We start from the raw sequence: 17819 nt of genomic DNA, 5'->3' as shown, positions 1-17819 counted from the left end.
AGTGTGAAGCACTTTGGGACTCTGCCTGGCACATAGTAACTGTTCGGTGTGGGCTCTTACTAGTTTCTAGTTCTGCCACTGCTTCTCATACAGTTGCCACCAACAGATATTTAGTAACCTATGGAGAAGCAGGTCAGCTTCTCCTCCATCGCTAAGAAAACAAGAATGGGGAGAATCTGCAATATGGATTGTTAGCGAGGAAGAGAAGGACCACAAGCCCCAGAATTTGGCTGCTGATACACTGAGAAATTCAGCATCTATTTCAGTTGAGCTGACCCACGCACACACCAAGTGAGCAGCCCGCGGTAGCAGTGAACTTAGTCCTCCCCGTTGACCAGCTCCAGCCCTAGTTTCTCATCATCTCTTGCTCTGTTTCTGAGTCTCTGTGGCTCCAGTCTTCCTGCCTTCCTCCCCATTCTCAGCATCATGCTTTCCTCTGGGACTTGGTGTCATGCTGGCTTTCCAAGGTATGACCCTTCATAGTCTTCTTCTGTAATAACCGCTTTATCAGGGTGTGATTCATATGCCATGCAGCTCACCCACGTTAAGTGTATGCATCAGTGGTTTTTAGCACCTTCAGGGTTTTGCCACCATTGTCGCAGTCCATTTTAGAACATTTTAATCACCCCACCCCCGAAAGAACGCTTGCAGTAAGTTAACAGTCAGTTCCCATTTCTTTCCAGCCCCCTCAGATCTAGGCAATCACCAAAGCAGTTTCTGTCTCTGTGAATTTGCCTATTCTGGGTTAACATAAATGGATTCCTACAATGCATGGTCATTTGTGACTGACTTCTTTCGTGTAGTATAATGCTCTGAAAGTTCATTCATGCTGTAGCGTGTATCAGCACTTCATTCCTTTTTTTTTGCCCAGTAATATTCCACTGTGGGCTTCCTCCATGACTCAGTGGTAAAGAATCTGCCTGCAATGCAGGAGCCACAGGTTCAGTCCCTGGGTTGGGAAGATCCCCTGGAAGAGGGCATGACAACCCACTACAGTATTCTTGTCTGGAAAACCCCATGGACAGAGGAGCCTGGTGGGCTACGGTCCATGAGGTCGCAAAGAGTCAGACACGACTGAGTGACAGCACGCACACATTCCATTGTACATATACCACATTTTCTTTATACACTCACTGGTGATGGGTGTTTGAGTTTCCACTTGTAGCTATTATGAATAATGCTGCTATGAGCATTCATGTGCAAGTTATTGTGTGAAACATACGTTTCCATTTCTCCTAGGTACGTATCTAGGAGTGGAATTGCTGAGTCACACGGTAACTGGTAACTCTATGTTTAAGCTTTTAAGGAACTGCCAGAGTACCCTCCACAGTGGCTGGACCATTTTCCATTCCCACCAGCAGTGTATGAGGGTTTCAATCTTTCCATGCCCTCTCTATTGTTATTATCTGTCTTTTTAATTACAGCCATCCTAGTGAGTGTAGTGGGTATTTCATTATTGTTTTGATTTGCATATTCTGATGGCTAAGATGTTCAGCATTTTTTCATGTGCTTTTTGTTCATTTGCACAAAGAAAAGCCTATTCGGACCCTTTGCCCACCTTTAATTGTTATTTATATGTTTTATTATTGAGTTGTAGGAGTTTTTATATATATTCTAGATACAAGTCCTTTATCAGATGTGTGATTTTTTAAAAATTTTCCCATTTTGTGGGTTGTCTTTTTGCTTTCTTGATAGTATTCTTAGAAGCACAGAGGTTTTTAATTTTGGTGATATCCAATTTATATATTTTTTTCTTTTGGTGCTTGTACTTTTTGTGTCATATCTAAGAAGCTATTGCCTAATCCAAGGTCAAGAAGATTTACATCTATGTTTTCCTCTAAGAGTTTATAGTTTTAGCTCTAACATTTAGGACTTTATCTGTTTTGAGTTCATTTTTATATATAGTGTGAGGTAGGAGTCCAGCTTCATGATTTTGCATATAGATATCTAATTGTCCTGGCGTCACTTGCTGGAAAGACGATTCTTTCCCCATTGAATTGTCTTGGCACTCTGTCAAAATCAATTGACTATGAATTGGGGTTTTAAGACAATTTTTATTGGAGTAGAGTTGATCCACCATGCCATGCTAGCCCTAGGGACACGGAAAAGTAGATTGAAAGTTCTATTTCCTGATCCTCAGTTCTATTCTCTTGAATCTATCATTATGCAAGGACTGCACCATCTTGATTACTGTACATTGGTCATACATTTTGAAATCAGAAAGTGTGAGTTCTCCAACTTTGTTCTTCGTTTTCAAGATTATTTTGGATATTCTGAGTCTGCTGAATTTCCTGAATTTTAGAATCAACTTGTCAATATCTACAAAGAAACGAACTGAGATTTTTATAGAGATTGAGTTGAATCCATGGGCCACTCTGGGTCTCACTGCCATCTTAACTATATTGTCTTCCAGTCCCTTAATAGAGATGATTATCCATTCATAACCACTTCATTGTACAACTTTCTTTTACCTTTTGGCTTATTCTTCTCTTTTCTGCCTCAGATAATGCCTTTCCAATGAAGTCCTAGTCTCCTCTGACAAGGATCAGACATTTTTCTGTTATCTTGAAGGCTTGCTATGGCAACATAGAAAATATGGTGAAATTCAAACCTAAAAAATCACAGTGTAATTATAGAATATCAAGGATAAAGAGAAAGCATTATATTTAAATACATGTTTATCTTTTCATGGATAAAAGCTACAATCAACAATAATACCTACCAAAAGATAAAATGCAGCAGGAAATATAATTGTGAACTGAAATTATAAACCCAGCTAAATTATCAGTTAAGAGTGAGAATGGATTGATGAAATCTTCAGATACACAAGGACTAAGGAAAGTTACTGCCCTACTAAAAGCATAATTAAAGGATACACTTCAGTACATTACTCAATAACAAGCAATCCCCACATCTCAGTGGCTTAACAAAACAAAAGTTTGTATCTTCTTCAAAAAATTTTCTGTAGTCCAAATAACTCTATAGAGCTGATAACTCCATGATCCAGGCTGCCTGAATCTTGTGCTGCTGGCTGAAAACTAGGCCCGCTCTTCCAACCTCTGTTGCAGCAAAGAAAGACAGAAATGGACATTCATGTAAGGGCTTTTCACATCCTCAGCCCCAGAGTGACACACATTGTTCTACTCACATCTCATTGGCCAGAAATAGGCACGTGGATGGAAAGTGAAGTGTTTTATATGCTCAGGAAATAAAAGAAAATTTGGTATTGGTAAACCCCAGAAATATCTACCACATTTAGCAACTATCTGATTATTGAGTGGTAGGATTTATCTATGTATTCTAAATACAAGTCCTTAATCAGATGTATGATTTTCAAAATTATTTCCCATTTTGTGGATTGTTTTTTCACTTTCTTAATGGGGTTCTTGAAGCACAGAAATTTTTAATTTTGATGATGTCCAATTTATACATTTTTTTCTTTTGGTGTTCAGCAAGAAAATGAATATGGATAGAATGATTCAGATATAAAAATTAACAATAAGCTAAGAAATCAGTGTTTCTGCATGGACTGCTTGCTGTAGTCTATGGGGTCACAAAGAGTCAGACACGACTGAGCGATTGAACAGCAACAAGAAATCAACAAAATATAGTAGTAAATATGTTTATGTAGACTGTAGAAAATAAAAAATCAGAAGACAACTGGACAAATAAATTACACTGGAGAACCTATTTAGAAGAAAGAAAAAAATGAGTTAAGCATCCTTTCTTGCTGAGGAAAATCATAAATATTGATTAACCATGTACATTATTAAAGATATATACATTTAAGTACAATGTTTAAATTTATACATAGTTTTCTTAAATTATGTATGCCCACAGTATGTATAAATTCTAAATCCATAATCAAAAATAATGAGAGTAAAGAAAATTTGATTAATGTAATGCGTGCATGCTCACTCAGTCAACCCTGTGGGCAACGCTTTGCAACCCTGTGGGCTATAGCCATCCAGGCTCCTCTGTCCATGGGATTATCCCAGGCAAATACCAGAGTGGGTTGCAATTTCCTCCTCCAGGGAAACTTCCTGACCCAGGTATCGAACCTGCGTCTCCTGTGGCTCCTGCATTGGTAGGCAGATTCTTTACCACTGAGCCACCTGGGAAGCCCTATGGTTAATCCAATAGGAAACATTAAAGGAGAAATTTTTTTTTTAATCTTGGTAAACAAAAAATGCAAAATAAGATAGCAAAACTAAGTGCAAATATATGTGCAACCATGATAAATACAATTGAATCAAACTGATAATTAAAGATCAGAGATTTTTAGATTGGTAAAAATTTTAAAGTCTAGTTATAGGCTTTCCATGAACTTTGAATTGAATATTTTCATTTGCCTCTCTCGGGTATCCACTCATCCCTGATCTGAAACAAAATATTTTTTAAAAATAGATAGCAAGTACTAACTTCTAAAATCTGGTGTAGCAAAACTAAATAGAATTTAAGGCAGAAAGCATTAAAGGGAATAAAGAGGAATATTTCATGCTGATAACATAATTTATCAAGAATATGTAAAGTCATAAACGTCTAGGTACCTAACAATAGTATTGAAATATATAAGGAAAAATTCATGGAATTACAGGGAGAAAGGGACAAATTCACGGTTACGGTGGTAGACTTCAACATCTCTGTCAATGACCAAGAATAAGCGATTAACATATATTATTTGCGTAATATGGTTATATTAATGAATTTTTGTTGCAAAACACCATGCCAAAGTTTAGAGGCTTTAGAGTAATTATTTATTTGCTACAAAAGTTGCACTTTAAATATAAATACCAGATAGATATGAAATATGATAGAAGAGGAAAAGATATGTCATAAAAATGGGAAACATAAAGAAATTTCAGATAACACTGCAAGCAAGAAGCATCACCAAATAGAGATGCTTCAAAACGACAAACAGGTTCATTTCATTCAGAGAGATATGTGAGTGTATATGCAGATGATAAAGCAAATTAAAAACACACGAAGGAAAAGCCAAGAGAAATGAATGTAAAAAATGAAGACAAATTACAGAATAAGAGAAGATATTCAGAGTATGCATGTTTTTAAAAAGGCCTTGAACCTAGACTATGTAAAGAACTTTTACAACTGAGTAATAAGACAATCCAATGAAAATATATACAAGAGACTTGAACAGACACTTTGTAAAATAAGATAATGAATGGCCAATAAATATATGAAAAGATGCGCAACACCATTAGTCACAAGAAAAATGCAAATTAAACCATAATGAAATATTACTGTGCACCTACTAGAATAGCTTAAATTTAAGACTAACAATACGAAGCGTTAGAAAAAATGTGGAGCAATTAGAATTTTCATATATTGCTGGTTGAGGTATAAAATCTTATGGTCACTTTAGAAAATTGATAGAAGTTTCTTCTAAAGATAAACGCATCTACCCTATCACCCAGCAATTCTACTCCTAGTTATTTACTGAAGAGAAATGAAAACCCATATCCATAATAAGACTTTTATATTAATTTTGTAATAATCCAAAACTGGAAATAACCCCAATGTTCATCAGTAGAATAAATAAGCAAATTGTTCTATGACTGCTAGAGAGCAATGAAAACAAAGGAAATGGTGATACATAAATCAGCATCAGTCAACGCCTACAAAAACTACATTTAGCGAAAGAAACCAGACAAAAAAATAATACATATATGATTCTAGTCGCATGAAGCTCTGGTACAAACAAAACTCCTCCATGTCTATAGAAATAGCACCATTGATTCCCTGGAGCATTGGGGAAGATCATACTGTTTGCAAAGGGACATGAGAGAACGTTCCGGGGCAATGAAAATAATCTATATTCTGATTGTGGTAGTGGTTGCACAGGTGTATACATTTGCCTAAACTCATGTTGTGTACCTAAAATCTGTGCATTTTATTGTATGTAAGTTATTTCTCTAAGAATCTGAATTTAAAAAGAAATTCATGGGACTTCCCTGGTGGTCCAGTGTCTAAGACTCCACACTCCCAGTGAAGGGGCCCAGGTTCCATCCCTGATCAGGGAACTAGATCCCACATGCTAGGCTGTTTCCTTCTGTTCCTGGTATAATTATAGTCATCATTGCTACAATTTATGGAGGCTAAATGTTTCATGCTTTGCATATATTATTTAGTTTAATACCATAATATATAGTATATTATAATATAATCTTAATATACAATGAAATAACAATATCATATAATGTATAATATCATATACTATATAATCTTAATATGTAATTATATAGCATTATGTATATATATGACATTTGGTGTGATACAACAGCACTGTAAGGTACAAGTTATCTTTCTGGGTTGGAAATGTTGAAGCATTTGCACAGAAAGGCAATAATTTGCTCAAGATCACATAGGTAGTAAGTGACAGATGTGGACTCTAAATCCAAGTGTTCAGTTCAGTTGCTCAGTCGTATCCGACTCTTTGAGACCCCATGGACCACAGCACGCCAGGCCTCCCTGTCCATCACCAATTCCCGGAGTTTACTCAAACTCATGTTCATTGAGTCAGTGATGCCATCCAACTATCTCATCTTCTGTCGTCCCCTTCTCCTCCTGCCCTCAATCTTTCCCAGCGTCAGGGTCTTTTCAAATGAGGCAGCTCTTCGCATGAGGTGGCCAAAGTATTGGAGCTTCAGCTTCAGCATTAGTCCTTCCAATGAATATTCAGGACTGACTTCCTTTAGGATGGACTGGTTGGATCTCCTTGCTGTCCAAGGGACTCTCAAGAGTCTTCTCCAACACCACAGTTCAAAAGCATCAATTATTCAGCGCTCAGCTTTCTTTATAGTCCAGCTCTCACATCCATACATGACCACTGGAAAAACCATAGCCTTGACTAGACTCAGAATCCCATGTGCTTGCCTCTGCCCTGTACTCTGTACAAATCAAATCCAATTAGCTCTTGAGTTTGAGGATGCCTTATTGTTGTCTGCATGTATGCATATCATCCCCACATGAGTTAACGTGTGATTCCAGCCAACCAGCCGAGCCTGAGTCTCAGCAACGTAGTGGCACTGACACAGACCAACTCGCACCGCGGAGCAGTGTGATGGTGGGTGTTGGAATCTGGCTTGATGTGCTCAAATGCAGGCTAGCTTTCCGATGGTTATCCTCTCCACCAGGGACGAGCCATTGTGCTGGCACTCATTCCGCCTCCATCCCACATACCTGATATTTCTCTTTCTTTCTCCAAGTGCACTGCCCAACGAATGAGCTTCTGACAGATTCCACAGGTGTGATCCTGAGTCAGAGCTACCCTGGCAGCTATCCCCAGTTCCAGACCTGCTCCTGGCTGGTGAGAGTGGAGCCTGAATATAACATCTCCATCACAGTGGAGTACTTTCTCAGTGAGAAGCAGTATGATGAGTTTGAGATCTTTGATGGTAAGTAAATTAAATCGTTCCCCGCTGCAGACAGTACTGAATGGCTTCAAACCCTAGGAATCTATGACACAGCCTCCTGGTTAGGACTTTCCAGATGTTCCACGCAAGGTCTTTCTCTACCACAGAAACTTCAGTACCATAGAAGTTGATGAGTTATATGATCCGAACAGTGGGGCTGCTGATATTGCAGCCCAGACTTGCTGTAACACCCTCCCTTAAATCTCACCACCACACAAAGCTGGCGCCTTGAATGTTAGCCAGTAAATGGGTCATAGTGAAGAGTATGCAGCCTCCAAAACCCAAAGAGGTCTACCAAACACTGTGCTTCTTTCTTGGTGGTAGGAGAGTAAAGGTGCAATAACCTGCTCTCTAATTTGGAGGAAATGTCTCAGCATGCCCTGGGCCATAGGACCCTAAAAAGTTCACCTGATTCCTTATAGGATTTCTCTCTCACCCTCTGGAGTACCTGTGTCTTGCAAAGGCATCTACACTGGTTGTTCCTTCTGGCACATCAGATCCAGTTAATATAATGTCATCCACATAGTAAATCAATAAGCTATATACTGCAGGAAGTCCAGATGGTCCACATATCTTCCTACTACATTATGACAGAGCAGAAGAATTAACATAGCTCTGGGGCAAGACATGGATGTATACTGTTGTCTATCTCATGTAAATGCAAATTGCTTACGATTCTCCTTTCTGGTGGGTGTAGAAAAGAATGCCTTGCTAGATCAGTACCTGCATTCCATATAACCAAGGCGATGATAATCTACTCTAATGAGGCTACTATGTCTGGCATAGCTCCTGCAGTTGAGGCTTCCATGGGGTTAAGTTTCGGAAACAAGACTCCGTTTCTTACCAATCCTACCCCATATATACCCCCGTTGTAACAAAGGAGCCTTGAGAGTCCTTTGGGTTCCAGGTAGCAGCGTTGAATTCACTTGCTCTGTATACAGAAGTCTTCTAAATATCCAGACATTCCCTTTTCTCCAGTATTCAGTTATCTGAATTACCAGTGGTAGGTCTTTGGGGATAACGACTTGGGGAATCAGCACTATATACATTGGTGTTGTTTTGCAAGGACCTGTTTCATCAGGACCCAGCCTCTCCTTCAGCCAAAGTGTCCTGGCTCAAGTCTCCAAATTATTCCAGTGATTGGAACTTTCTATGCCCTTTTGGTTATATATTCATGATCTGTTTTGTTCATACGTTCATTTGTTTTTGGCTGTCCATCTATCTTGCCCTGAGGAACATCATGTTCTGTGATCCATCTCCATAGAGCCTGTATTCAGACCCTCCTGGTTGCCATCCCAACTCTGCTGCCCATTTTAGCAATTACCCCAGCCTTTCTTCTGACTGTTCAGTGCTTCCACCTGGCCTCTGCATTTAGACTCCTCTCCTTCCAATCAATTCTAGGAAGCCCAGCTCTGTGACAGCATCTCCTCCCATCAGTTTCTGCCTACAGAGGATAGCTATTACTCAGGTTGTTGATGATGCTGGTCCTCACCCACTCTGCAGTGCATTTCTTATTGCTTTAGGAAATGATGTGTCCCCCAGATCCTTCTGAAGGTCACAATCAGCTTGTGGGTGTTCTGGTCTAATACAGCAGACCTATCCCAGCATGCCATTTCTCTGAGCCATTTGACCCCTTCCTTCAGAGCTGTCACAGCAGTTCTGATGACTTTCCTGTGTGTAATACGGTCCATTACTTTTCCCACGCTCTCAAGCGCTGTCTCAGCAGCATATGAGAACTATCACTCAGGGCTCTTTGCAGGATAATAAATCCTGTGTTTTGCATTATCCAGCTTTGTACTCTGCAGCCCTTGAATCGGCCCTCTTGGGATGCACTTCCAGGCATTTAAGGTGGAAAAAAAAAAGAAGAAGAGGAAGGCCTTTCTGGAAGAGCCCTGGGAAGGAATATTGGGGAGCTGTGTTATTTATGACACTGAGACCTGATGTTTCCTCTAGCTTTATTGCTATATATTCATTCATAATTTTTTTTCTATCTGGCAGGTACTGAGCTGTTTTTTAATAGGCACAAGTAAGATGGTGAGGTATAAAAAGTTCCCAAGTTGAAAACCAGCTATTCCATTCACCAGCATCTTGACCTTGGGCAGGTCCCAGGATAGCAAGTAGATGTCATCTCACCTGCCAACCACTCTGCATTGGCAGGGACTTCTTCGAGCCCTGCTTTAGGGTTCAGGAGGAAGATATCCTCTCGCAAGGCCTGTGGACGTGAGAGAGGAGTGGACAGACCCATGATGGTGCTGACTTACGGTCTCAAATCTTCATGTCCTCACTTGAGGAGGGGGAAATGGAAGGCGGTTACGTTGAAGGCGTAAAGTTTAGTATCTCTGGTAACTGCAGCAGTCTGTGATCCCGTGTCCACCATCTCCCCACAGGGCCCTCGGGACAGAGTCCTCTGCTGAAAGCCCTCAGTGGGAATTACTCGGCTCCCCTGGTTGTCACCAGCTCGAGCAACTCCGTCTACCTGCGCTGGTCGTCTGACCACGCCTACAACCGGAAGGGCTTTAAGATTCGGTATTCGGGTGAGTGAAACATAAGGACTCGTGGGAAGGGCCGCAGCCCCTGAGCCCCTTAAGTTTCTCACCCAGAACAATAAGCCCTGGGCTGCGTTCTCGACTGTGTGCTGCCTCTCCACGAGCCTGGAGACCGGCAGCCTTTCTCCTCCTCTGAGTCCCTCTCACCTATAGCTGCAGAGTATCCCTGACATCCCACCTCCCCTCTCTATACCGCCCCACTTTTAACTCTTCCTTCTTGCTGCTCCCACTGCCAACCGGTGTCTTTTAGATAAGTTTATCATATATGAGCTCATAATGCCTATAGGTGGTCCTGTCCCTAACACTGTTGAAATGTTAATAAAAGTCCCTTAAAACTGAAAAATCCTAAAGATGTGGGTCTCCAGCTGACAGATATTAGACAATCAGCAAACAGTGGGGTGTATTCCCAGTCCAGGAGCCTCTCTTCTGCTCTGTGAGCCACGTCTCATAGGCAGAGTCAGATTGAGGGCCACGCCAGCTATCGGCCAGGACACGAAACTATCCTTAGAAAGGTAATGAGACAGAGAAAATCAAGGTAACTGAACTCCTATCTGGGGATTACTGTCCATGATTGGAAAGAAAACTTGAAAAACTGCTTGCTGCCCATGTTGAAGGGTAGTGGATACATTGAACTGCTGGCCAGTTCTGTGAGCTTGGGAGCAGAAATGAATTACCTAAGACCACAGCCAGTTCCACCAGGGGCCGGTCCTCTCACATCTCTCTTTCCCTGGCTGCATTTGGTCTAAAAGAAAGTGAAAGTCACTCAGTCGTGTCCAACTCTTTGCGACCCCATGGACAGTAGCCCATCAGGCTCCTCTGTCCGTGGGATCCTCCAGGCAAGAATACTGGCGTGGCTTACTATGCCCTCTTCCTCCAGGGGATCTTCCCCACCCAGGGATCACACATGGGTCTCCCACATTGCAGGTAGATTCTGCACCATCTGAGCCACCAGGGAAGCTGCATTTGGCCTGTGTTCCAAACAAATGTTGGGCAGATTTTCAAAGAACATTGATTAGGAGAGATGTCAAAACGTAGCCTGAATCGCCTCTTGTCTCAGTCCATCTCTTTGCACAGGCGGCCCACTTGGAAGGCCAGCCCAAACCTAGCTGGTCTAGCTTTATTGCTATGTAAAGCTAGAAGTCTTAAGAAACTCTTGAGTAGGGATGGCTCCAGGCGAGGGCCAGCCAGGAAAGCTGAGGGGAGCCTGGGAGGAGGAGGAGCTTTACTTTCTCAGAGTCCATTTCCTCTGCAAAGTAGACCTCAAATTCCTTTCCCCCCACATACACACAAGAGGGAGGGTGACTCCACGCCCTTCAGCTTGTTGGGCTGCATCACCCGCTAGTTGAATGATTATTAAACAAGTCACTCAGCCTCTTCAGGTCTCAATTCTTCTTGGTGGAAAAGAAACCTTAAGCTACTGTCAGGGAGATTCAGGCCGATTTCCTAGCAGCTACTAACGCAAAAGAGAAATGAAGCGATTTAGTAGCATTTCACTGTGCCGATCGCTACCCCTGGAACTGGAAGTCATCAAGGAGTTGCCCTTGGCTTGATGTTTTTAAAGATTAATCACGTTTGTGGGTAATGAGTCACTTATAATACTTATGCCAGTGCAGAAAGTGAATTAATTACATGGTGAAACAATGAGTCCTTAATGGAAACACAGGAGAATCTTGTAATTTGCCCATGCCTCTATCACTGTGACTAAGTATATTTTATAACTGAGATTCTTGTTCGTGGCTGAGGTAGACTTGTGGATGCCACAGAAACAGGACGCAGGTGGCAAAGCAGAAGCAAGGAGGTGCCTGCCTTGAAAGGGGAGGTTTGAGAACATTAGTTTCACCAGCAGAAGGATGTAATCGCATAAGAGACCAGCGGATTCAGGAAGGGTCCTGGCATCTGCATCCTGACTCATCCTGCGCCAGGGATGCTGAGAACAGAGGAACAGGCTTGCTCCTTGTGCTCCTTCGGTCAGCCCTCTTTCCTGGCCTCACAGAACTTCCCCCTGAGGCTCCCTGGCAGAGGTTTGTGTTGCAAGGTCTCTGAGGCTGGGCTCTTTGTCTGTTCTCTTCACTGTCATATTCCCAGCACTTGGAATAGCACCTGACATATAAGAGACACTTGATGTCTGTTGGATAAATGAATGAAATAAAATGAAATTGTATGTCAAGGGGAAATGAGGACTGTGGGTTTCACATCCTGGATTGCCACAACTCCCTCTCCCCCTCCAATCCCCTACACAACAGAAAGCGGGACTCGGACCTTTTACTGAGCACAGAGTGCCCTGCACCAGGCTAGGGGCTTTACAGACAAGATCCCATTTAAATTATCCCAAAACCTATGAGGAAGGCATTGCCAATCCCAATGTTCAGGTGAGGAAAGTGGAGCTGAAAGAGCCTGAGAGATTTGTCTCACATCACAGACCTGTGGAAAGTTGGGAAGTGGAACTCAGGCACAGCCCTGACTGCAGAGGCCTCAACCCTGCAGTCACATCTTTCTGAAACCAACCACATCAGATTGTTTTCTGTGTCTCTTTGGGAGCTAGCAGGATTTGAGAGCCTGAACTTAGCTGCACAACCTGTGCTGCCTCCAGTCCCAAAGGTGGCCCAGTGCTTCGTAGAACTGTTTCTTTTTTCCTTTCTTCTCTTGTCATTCCTTTCCTTTCCTTTTCCCCCTTTCTTTTCCTTCTCTTCCCTTCTCTTTTCCTTTCTTTTCATTTCTTAGGCTGTCCTAGACTGCTTGACTGCTTTTCAGTATCAGCTTCCTAACTAGCAGTGGACCTGACAGTGGTGAAGATGGGAAAGAGGGGGAGAAGCAAGGCGGGGGGTGGAGGGGGTGGGGGGCTGCATGAAGAAGGGCCACCTCTGTCTTCCCGTTGCACGTGGTCCCTGACCCTCATCTCGTCATGCAGCTCCCTACTGCAGCCTGCCCAGGGCTCCCCTCCATGGCTTCCTTCTGGGCCAGACCAGCACCCAGCCCGGAGGCTCCATCCACTTTGGCTGCAATGCCGGCTACCGCTTGGTGGGACACAGCATGGCCATTTGTACCCGGCACCCCCAGGGCTACCACCTGTGGAGTGAGGCCATTCCTCTCTGTCAAGGTAAGAAGCTGGTGGGAAAGAGGTGACAGGGTGCTTGGGTCCTACCCGCAACTTGGGTTTGGACCCATCACTTCCAAATGTGGAATCACTCATGGATGATTAATTCATTCTTTCAGCAAACATGTATTGAGGATCCAAAATGTCTGAAGCCCTAGAGATAGACACATGTGTATAACAAAGCCTCAGTGTTTTCAGAGCAGAGAAGGAGATGGATTGTTGTTGTGCAGTTGATAAGTCGTGTCCTCTTTGTGACCCCGTGGACTACAGCATACCAGGCTTCCTTGTCCTTCACTCTTTCCTGGGGTTTTCTCAGATTCAAGTCCAGTGAGTCAGTGATGCTGTCTAACCATTTCATCCTCTGTCGTCCCTTTCTCTTCTTGCCTTCAGTCTTTCCCAGCATCAGGGTCTTTTCTAATGAGTCGACTCTTGGCATCAGGTGGCCAGAGTATTGGAGCTTCAGCTTCAGCATCAGTCCTTCCACTGAACACCCGGGACTGATTTCTTTAAGGAGATAGACATGTAGCACAGAAATTCAAGAAGGAAGGAAGTGCTGTATCAGGAGTGCAAACAGGGTCAGGGGAGCCCAGGGGTAAGAGGGGACCTACCTGCTCCTCGACAGCTAGGGAATTCCCACAAGAGGGGTCACTTGGGCTCATAGAACAAGAGAAGTCAAGAGGCAGGCACTGGCAAGGAAAGCTTTCTAGGCAACAGCAAGAGCATTTGCAAAACCACAGACAACGAGAGAGGTCACAAAACATGCCACACAATTGATGGTGTCTGAAGCAGCAGGTCAGGCAGCAGAAGACGAGGGGCCGGGGGAAGCAGAATGAGCAGTGACCATCGCCTACGAAATCATCAGTGATCAAGCGCCTGATATATACCAGGCAGTTTACATGCGTTGCTTTTGGTCATTTGTGGTATTTTTTTTTTCTTAAAGCCATATACATTCAGACTAGAAATGTAAAGAAAAAAAAAATATAGATAATACAAAAGAAAAGTATAAAAGACCTATAACCCCATCAATTGAAATCACCGCTTTTAACATTTCCTTTGGTCTTTCATATATTATTGATAAAAATGGCATTATTGGTGTACAGCGCTCTTCATATTTTGTTAACACTTATTACATGATTAAATACACTTTGTTATCAATATTTGCAATGATCTGTAGCACTGTAGAAAAACTCACTTGTTCAAGTATCATCCTATTGTTTGTTGGTCATTTGAACTTCCATATTTTTTGCTGCTATAAACAGTGCTGCTGTTTAAATGCTTATAATTCCATCCTTGGAGACATCCATATTTATCTCTTTAAAATAAATTCCCAGAAATGAAATTATTGAATCATACCTGTATAAAGTCTACAGCTTTTGACACTCCTTGCTATCCAGAAAGTTTTTCTTCACTTAAAATTCCACTGCAGCGTGTTGTCTCTCCTCCCACATTCTCAGCATTGTGTACTGCATTATAAAAAAGAAAGAAAAGAAAATTTACCAGTCACCTTCACGGTCCCATCACTTCATGGCAAGTAGATGGGGAAAAGGTGGAAGTAGTGACGTATTTTATTTTCCTGGGCTCCAAAATCACTGCAGACAGTGATTGCAACCGTGAAATTAAAAGATGCTTGCTCTTTGGAAGGAAAGCTATGACAAACATAGATAGCATGTGTCTGTCTCTGATTTTTTCCAAAAAGCAGAGGCATCACTTTACCAACAAAGGTCTGTAGAGTCAAAGCTATGGTTTACCAAAGTACTCATGTGTGGAGTACTTTGAAAGTCGGACCATAAAGAAGGCTGAGTGCTGAAGAATTGGTGCCTCTGAATTGTGGTGTTGGAGAATACTCTTAAGAGTCCCTTGGACTGCAAGGAAATCAAACCAGTCAGTCCTAAAGAAAATCTACACTGAATATTCATTGGAAGGAGTGATGCTGAAGCTGAAGCTCCAGTACTTTGGCTACCTGATATGAAGAGCCAACTCATTAGGAAAATAAAGACCCTGATGCTGGGAAAGATTGAGGGCAAAAGGAGAAGGGGGCAGCAGAGGATGAGATGATTAGATAGCATCACCGACTCAATGGACATGAATCTGAGAAAACTCCAGGAGACAATGAAGGACAAGGAAGCCTGGCGTGCTGCGGTCCATGGGGTTACAAAGAGTAGGACACGATTTAGTGACTGAACAACAACTTGTTGATGCTAGGAGAATGTCGCTCTTTATTGAGCGATGGGGAAGGTATCATTGATGCATAAGGCAGATCACTGCACACCCTAATGGGAAGGGCGAGAGAAAGCCAAAGGGCTGAGAAAAGTTTTAAATGTTCCTAGTCATAAAATATGAATTTTATTTCACAACCTAGAAGTTGAGAATTAATGTTTCATATGGCAGACTTAGGCTCAGAAGACAGCCTCTCAGATAGCTCTGAGGGACTGTTCTGAAGAGGCAAGGAAGGAGCCAGGATATATATGAGATTTTGCAATAAAAACTAGGTAGTCAGAACATCAAAAGATTACTGTTAATTAAAGAAAACCAAACACCCCAGGTCAATGAGTTTAGCCTTCTTTTACATACGTGCATGCTCAGTTGCGTCTGACTCTTTGTGACCCGTGGACTGTAGCCTGCCAGACTCCTCTGTCCATGGAATTTCCCAAGCAAGGATACCGGAATGGGTTGCCATTTCCTATTCCAGGGTATCTTCCTGACCCAGGGATTGCACCTGCCTCTTGTGTCTCCTGCACTGGCAGGTGGAGGAAGCCCTTCTATATATGGGAAGATGCAGAAGTCAGGGCTAGTTGAAATCGTTCCTTTGATATGCACCTTAGCTATCTAGGGCCAGCTTCCTCTTCGTTCCCATCCTGAATCCCCTCAGGGTGCACTCCTGGGGTGGCTGCTGGGGCAGAGGGGTCAGCCTGTTTGTCTCCATCATGAGTTTCCTCAGAGGTCACCCCTGGGGGTGACTGTAGTGGTGGATGCGTGGATGACTTGATGGCCGCAACATCCTTTGTTTCCTGATGTGGCAGATAGGGCAGGCAGCCATACCTTTGTCTTCAGCTGCCACTCGTTTTAGTGCTTATTGTGAGGATGGTATTTTTAACTTAAAAGGGCCCGTCCTTGCTCACTTTCAACTTGTTCCCTTTTCAAAGCACTCTTCTCATTTTATTATATGTCACCTTGACTTTCTGAATAGCTGTCTAGGGCCAGCATCCTGTTCTTTCCCATCATGCATCCCCTCATGGTTCACTTCTGGGGAGGCTGCAGTGGCTGAGGGGCAGCCCATTGGTCTCTATCCTGAGCTCCCTCTAGAGCATCTGATTCTGCTGATCACGGGTTTAAAGACTATAAGTCTTCTGTTACCTGAGTTAGCTCTTTTTCCTAAAGGAGACTTTTCTATTTTTAATCTTGTCTTTGTTTATCTCTTTCACACTGCTGGTTTTCTTCATACGTATGGTGATCTTTGCTCATATTTTAAAGGCAAGGTTGATTTTTCCAGATAAAGATGTGGGTTACCTTTGTTATTATTATATACAGCCATCCTTGCCCACTAGGTCTCTCCCATGAATAAGAGGCTGAATTTGAAATCACTAGGTGGCATTTCGTGGGGGCTCCAAGGAGCTCTGATTCTTCATGTCTCAGTGCAGAAAGAATTTGGCAAGAGGCAAAGTGATAGGTAAGAAGTGACTTATTAGAATAGCATGCTTGTGAGGCTTACAAGCAGGCAGGTTAGAGGATGCCATGCCCCAAGAACTTAGTGGGCTACAGTTTTACAATGAAAGGGAAGGTGGGGAGGGGGAGAAGATCACCTTCTTCCTCACTCTTGGGTAGATGTCATGTTTCCATCATCAGCTCTTCCTCCATGGTGAGCAGGGGAGTTTTTCATCCTTATATGCTCAAGCTGGGACTGTCATGGCACAATGGAGAGGAGCAAAAAGGCACTCATCTATACTAAAAATGGTAAATCATCTCAGGCTGTAGTATAATGCCACCTTTTCTTTATATTTTTGTTTTAGTGTGCCAAGAGGAGCACGGCCTTGGAATCATTAACTTACTGAGCTCACTGGGCAGGATGTGGGTCTCCTGCCACCAGTTTTATTATTTGGGGGCATGCCTTATGCTTCTGTTGCATGGTTTTTATGCTAAGCAGGCCCACTTGGTTTTGTGGATAAGCAAACCTGCTTTCTCGAGTGATCACTAACTTATAGGAGCCTCCCATGTGTTTTTCTTTACTCACAGCCCTCTAGTGGGATTAACTATTTAGTCACCTCAGTTCAGTTCAGTTCAGTCGCTCAGTTGTGTCCAACTCTTAGCGACCCCATGAACCACAGCACACCAGGCCTCCCTGTCCATCACCAACTCCCGGAGTTCACTCAAACTCATGTCCATCGAGTTGGTGATGCCATCCAGCCATCTCATTCTCTGTCATCCCCGTCTCCTCTACCCCCAATCCCTCCCAGCATCAGAGTCTTTTCCAATGAGTCAACTCATCGCATGAGGTGGCCAAAGTATTGCAGTTTCAGCTTTAGCATCAATCCTTCCAATGAACACCCAGGATGGATCTCCTCTAGAATGAACTGGTTGGATCTCCTTGCAGTCCAAGTGACTCTCAAGAGTCTTCTCCAGCACCACAGTTCAAAAGCATCAATTCTTCGGCGATCAGCTTTCTTGACAGTCCAACTCTCACATCCATACATGACCACGGGAAAAACCATAGCCTTGACTAGACGGACCTTGGTTGGCAAAGTAATGTCT

At 42.8% G+C, this 17819-nt stretch overlaps 1 protein-coding gene across 1 annotated transcript in view; it reads left to right on the top strand.

Moving 5' to 3' along the window:
- CSMD2 (CUB and Sushi multiple domains 2) overlaps positions 1-17819 on the top strand; it is a 695284-nt gene that overhangs the window by 610950 nt on the left and 66515 nt on the right. The window contains exons 47-49 of the mRNA XM_088835123.1: positions 7227-7415; positions 9821-9967; positions 12888-13076. Of these exons, the coding sequence (XP_088691249.1) occupies positions 7227-7415; positions 9821-9967; positions 12888-13076 (525 nt within the window). The remainder of the gene's footprint in view (positions 1-7226; positions 7416-9820; positions 9968-12887; positions 13077-17819) is intronic.

The sequence above is a fragment of the Moschus berezovskii genome, chromosome 4 (assembly GCF_049115385.1).
Source record: "Moschus berezovskii isolate FMDL1 chromosome 4, NW_MosBer_1.0, whole genome shotgun sequence".
Classification (NCBI taxonomy): domain Eukaryota; kingdom Metazoa; phylum Chordata; class Mammalia; order Artiodactyla; family Moschidae; genus Moschus; species Moschus berezovskii.
This window is presented reverse-complemented; position numbering and strand designations above follow the sequence as displayed.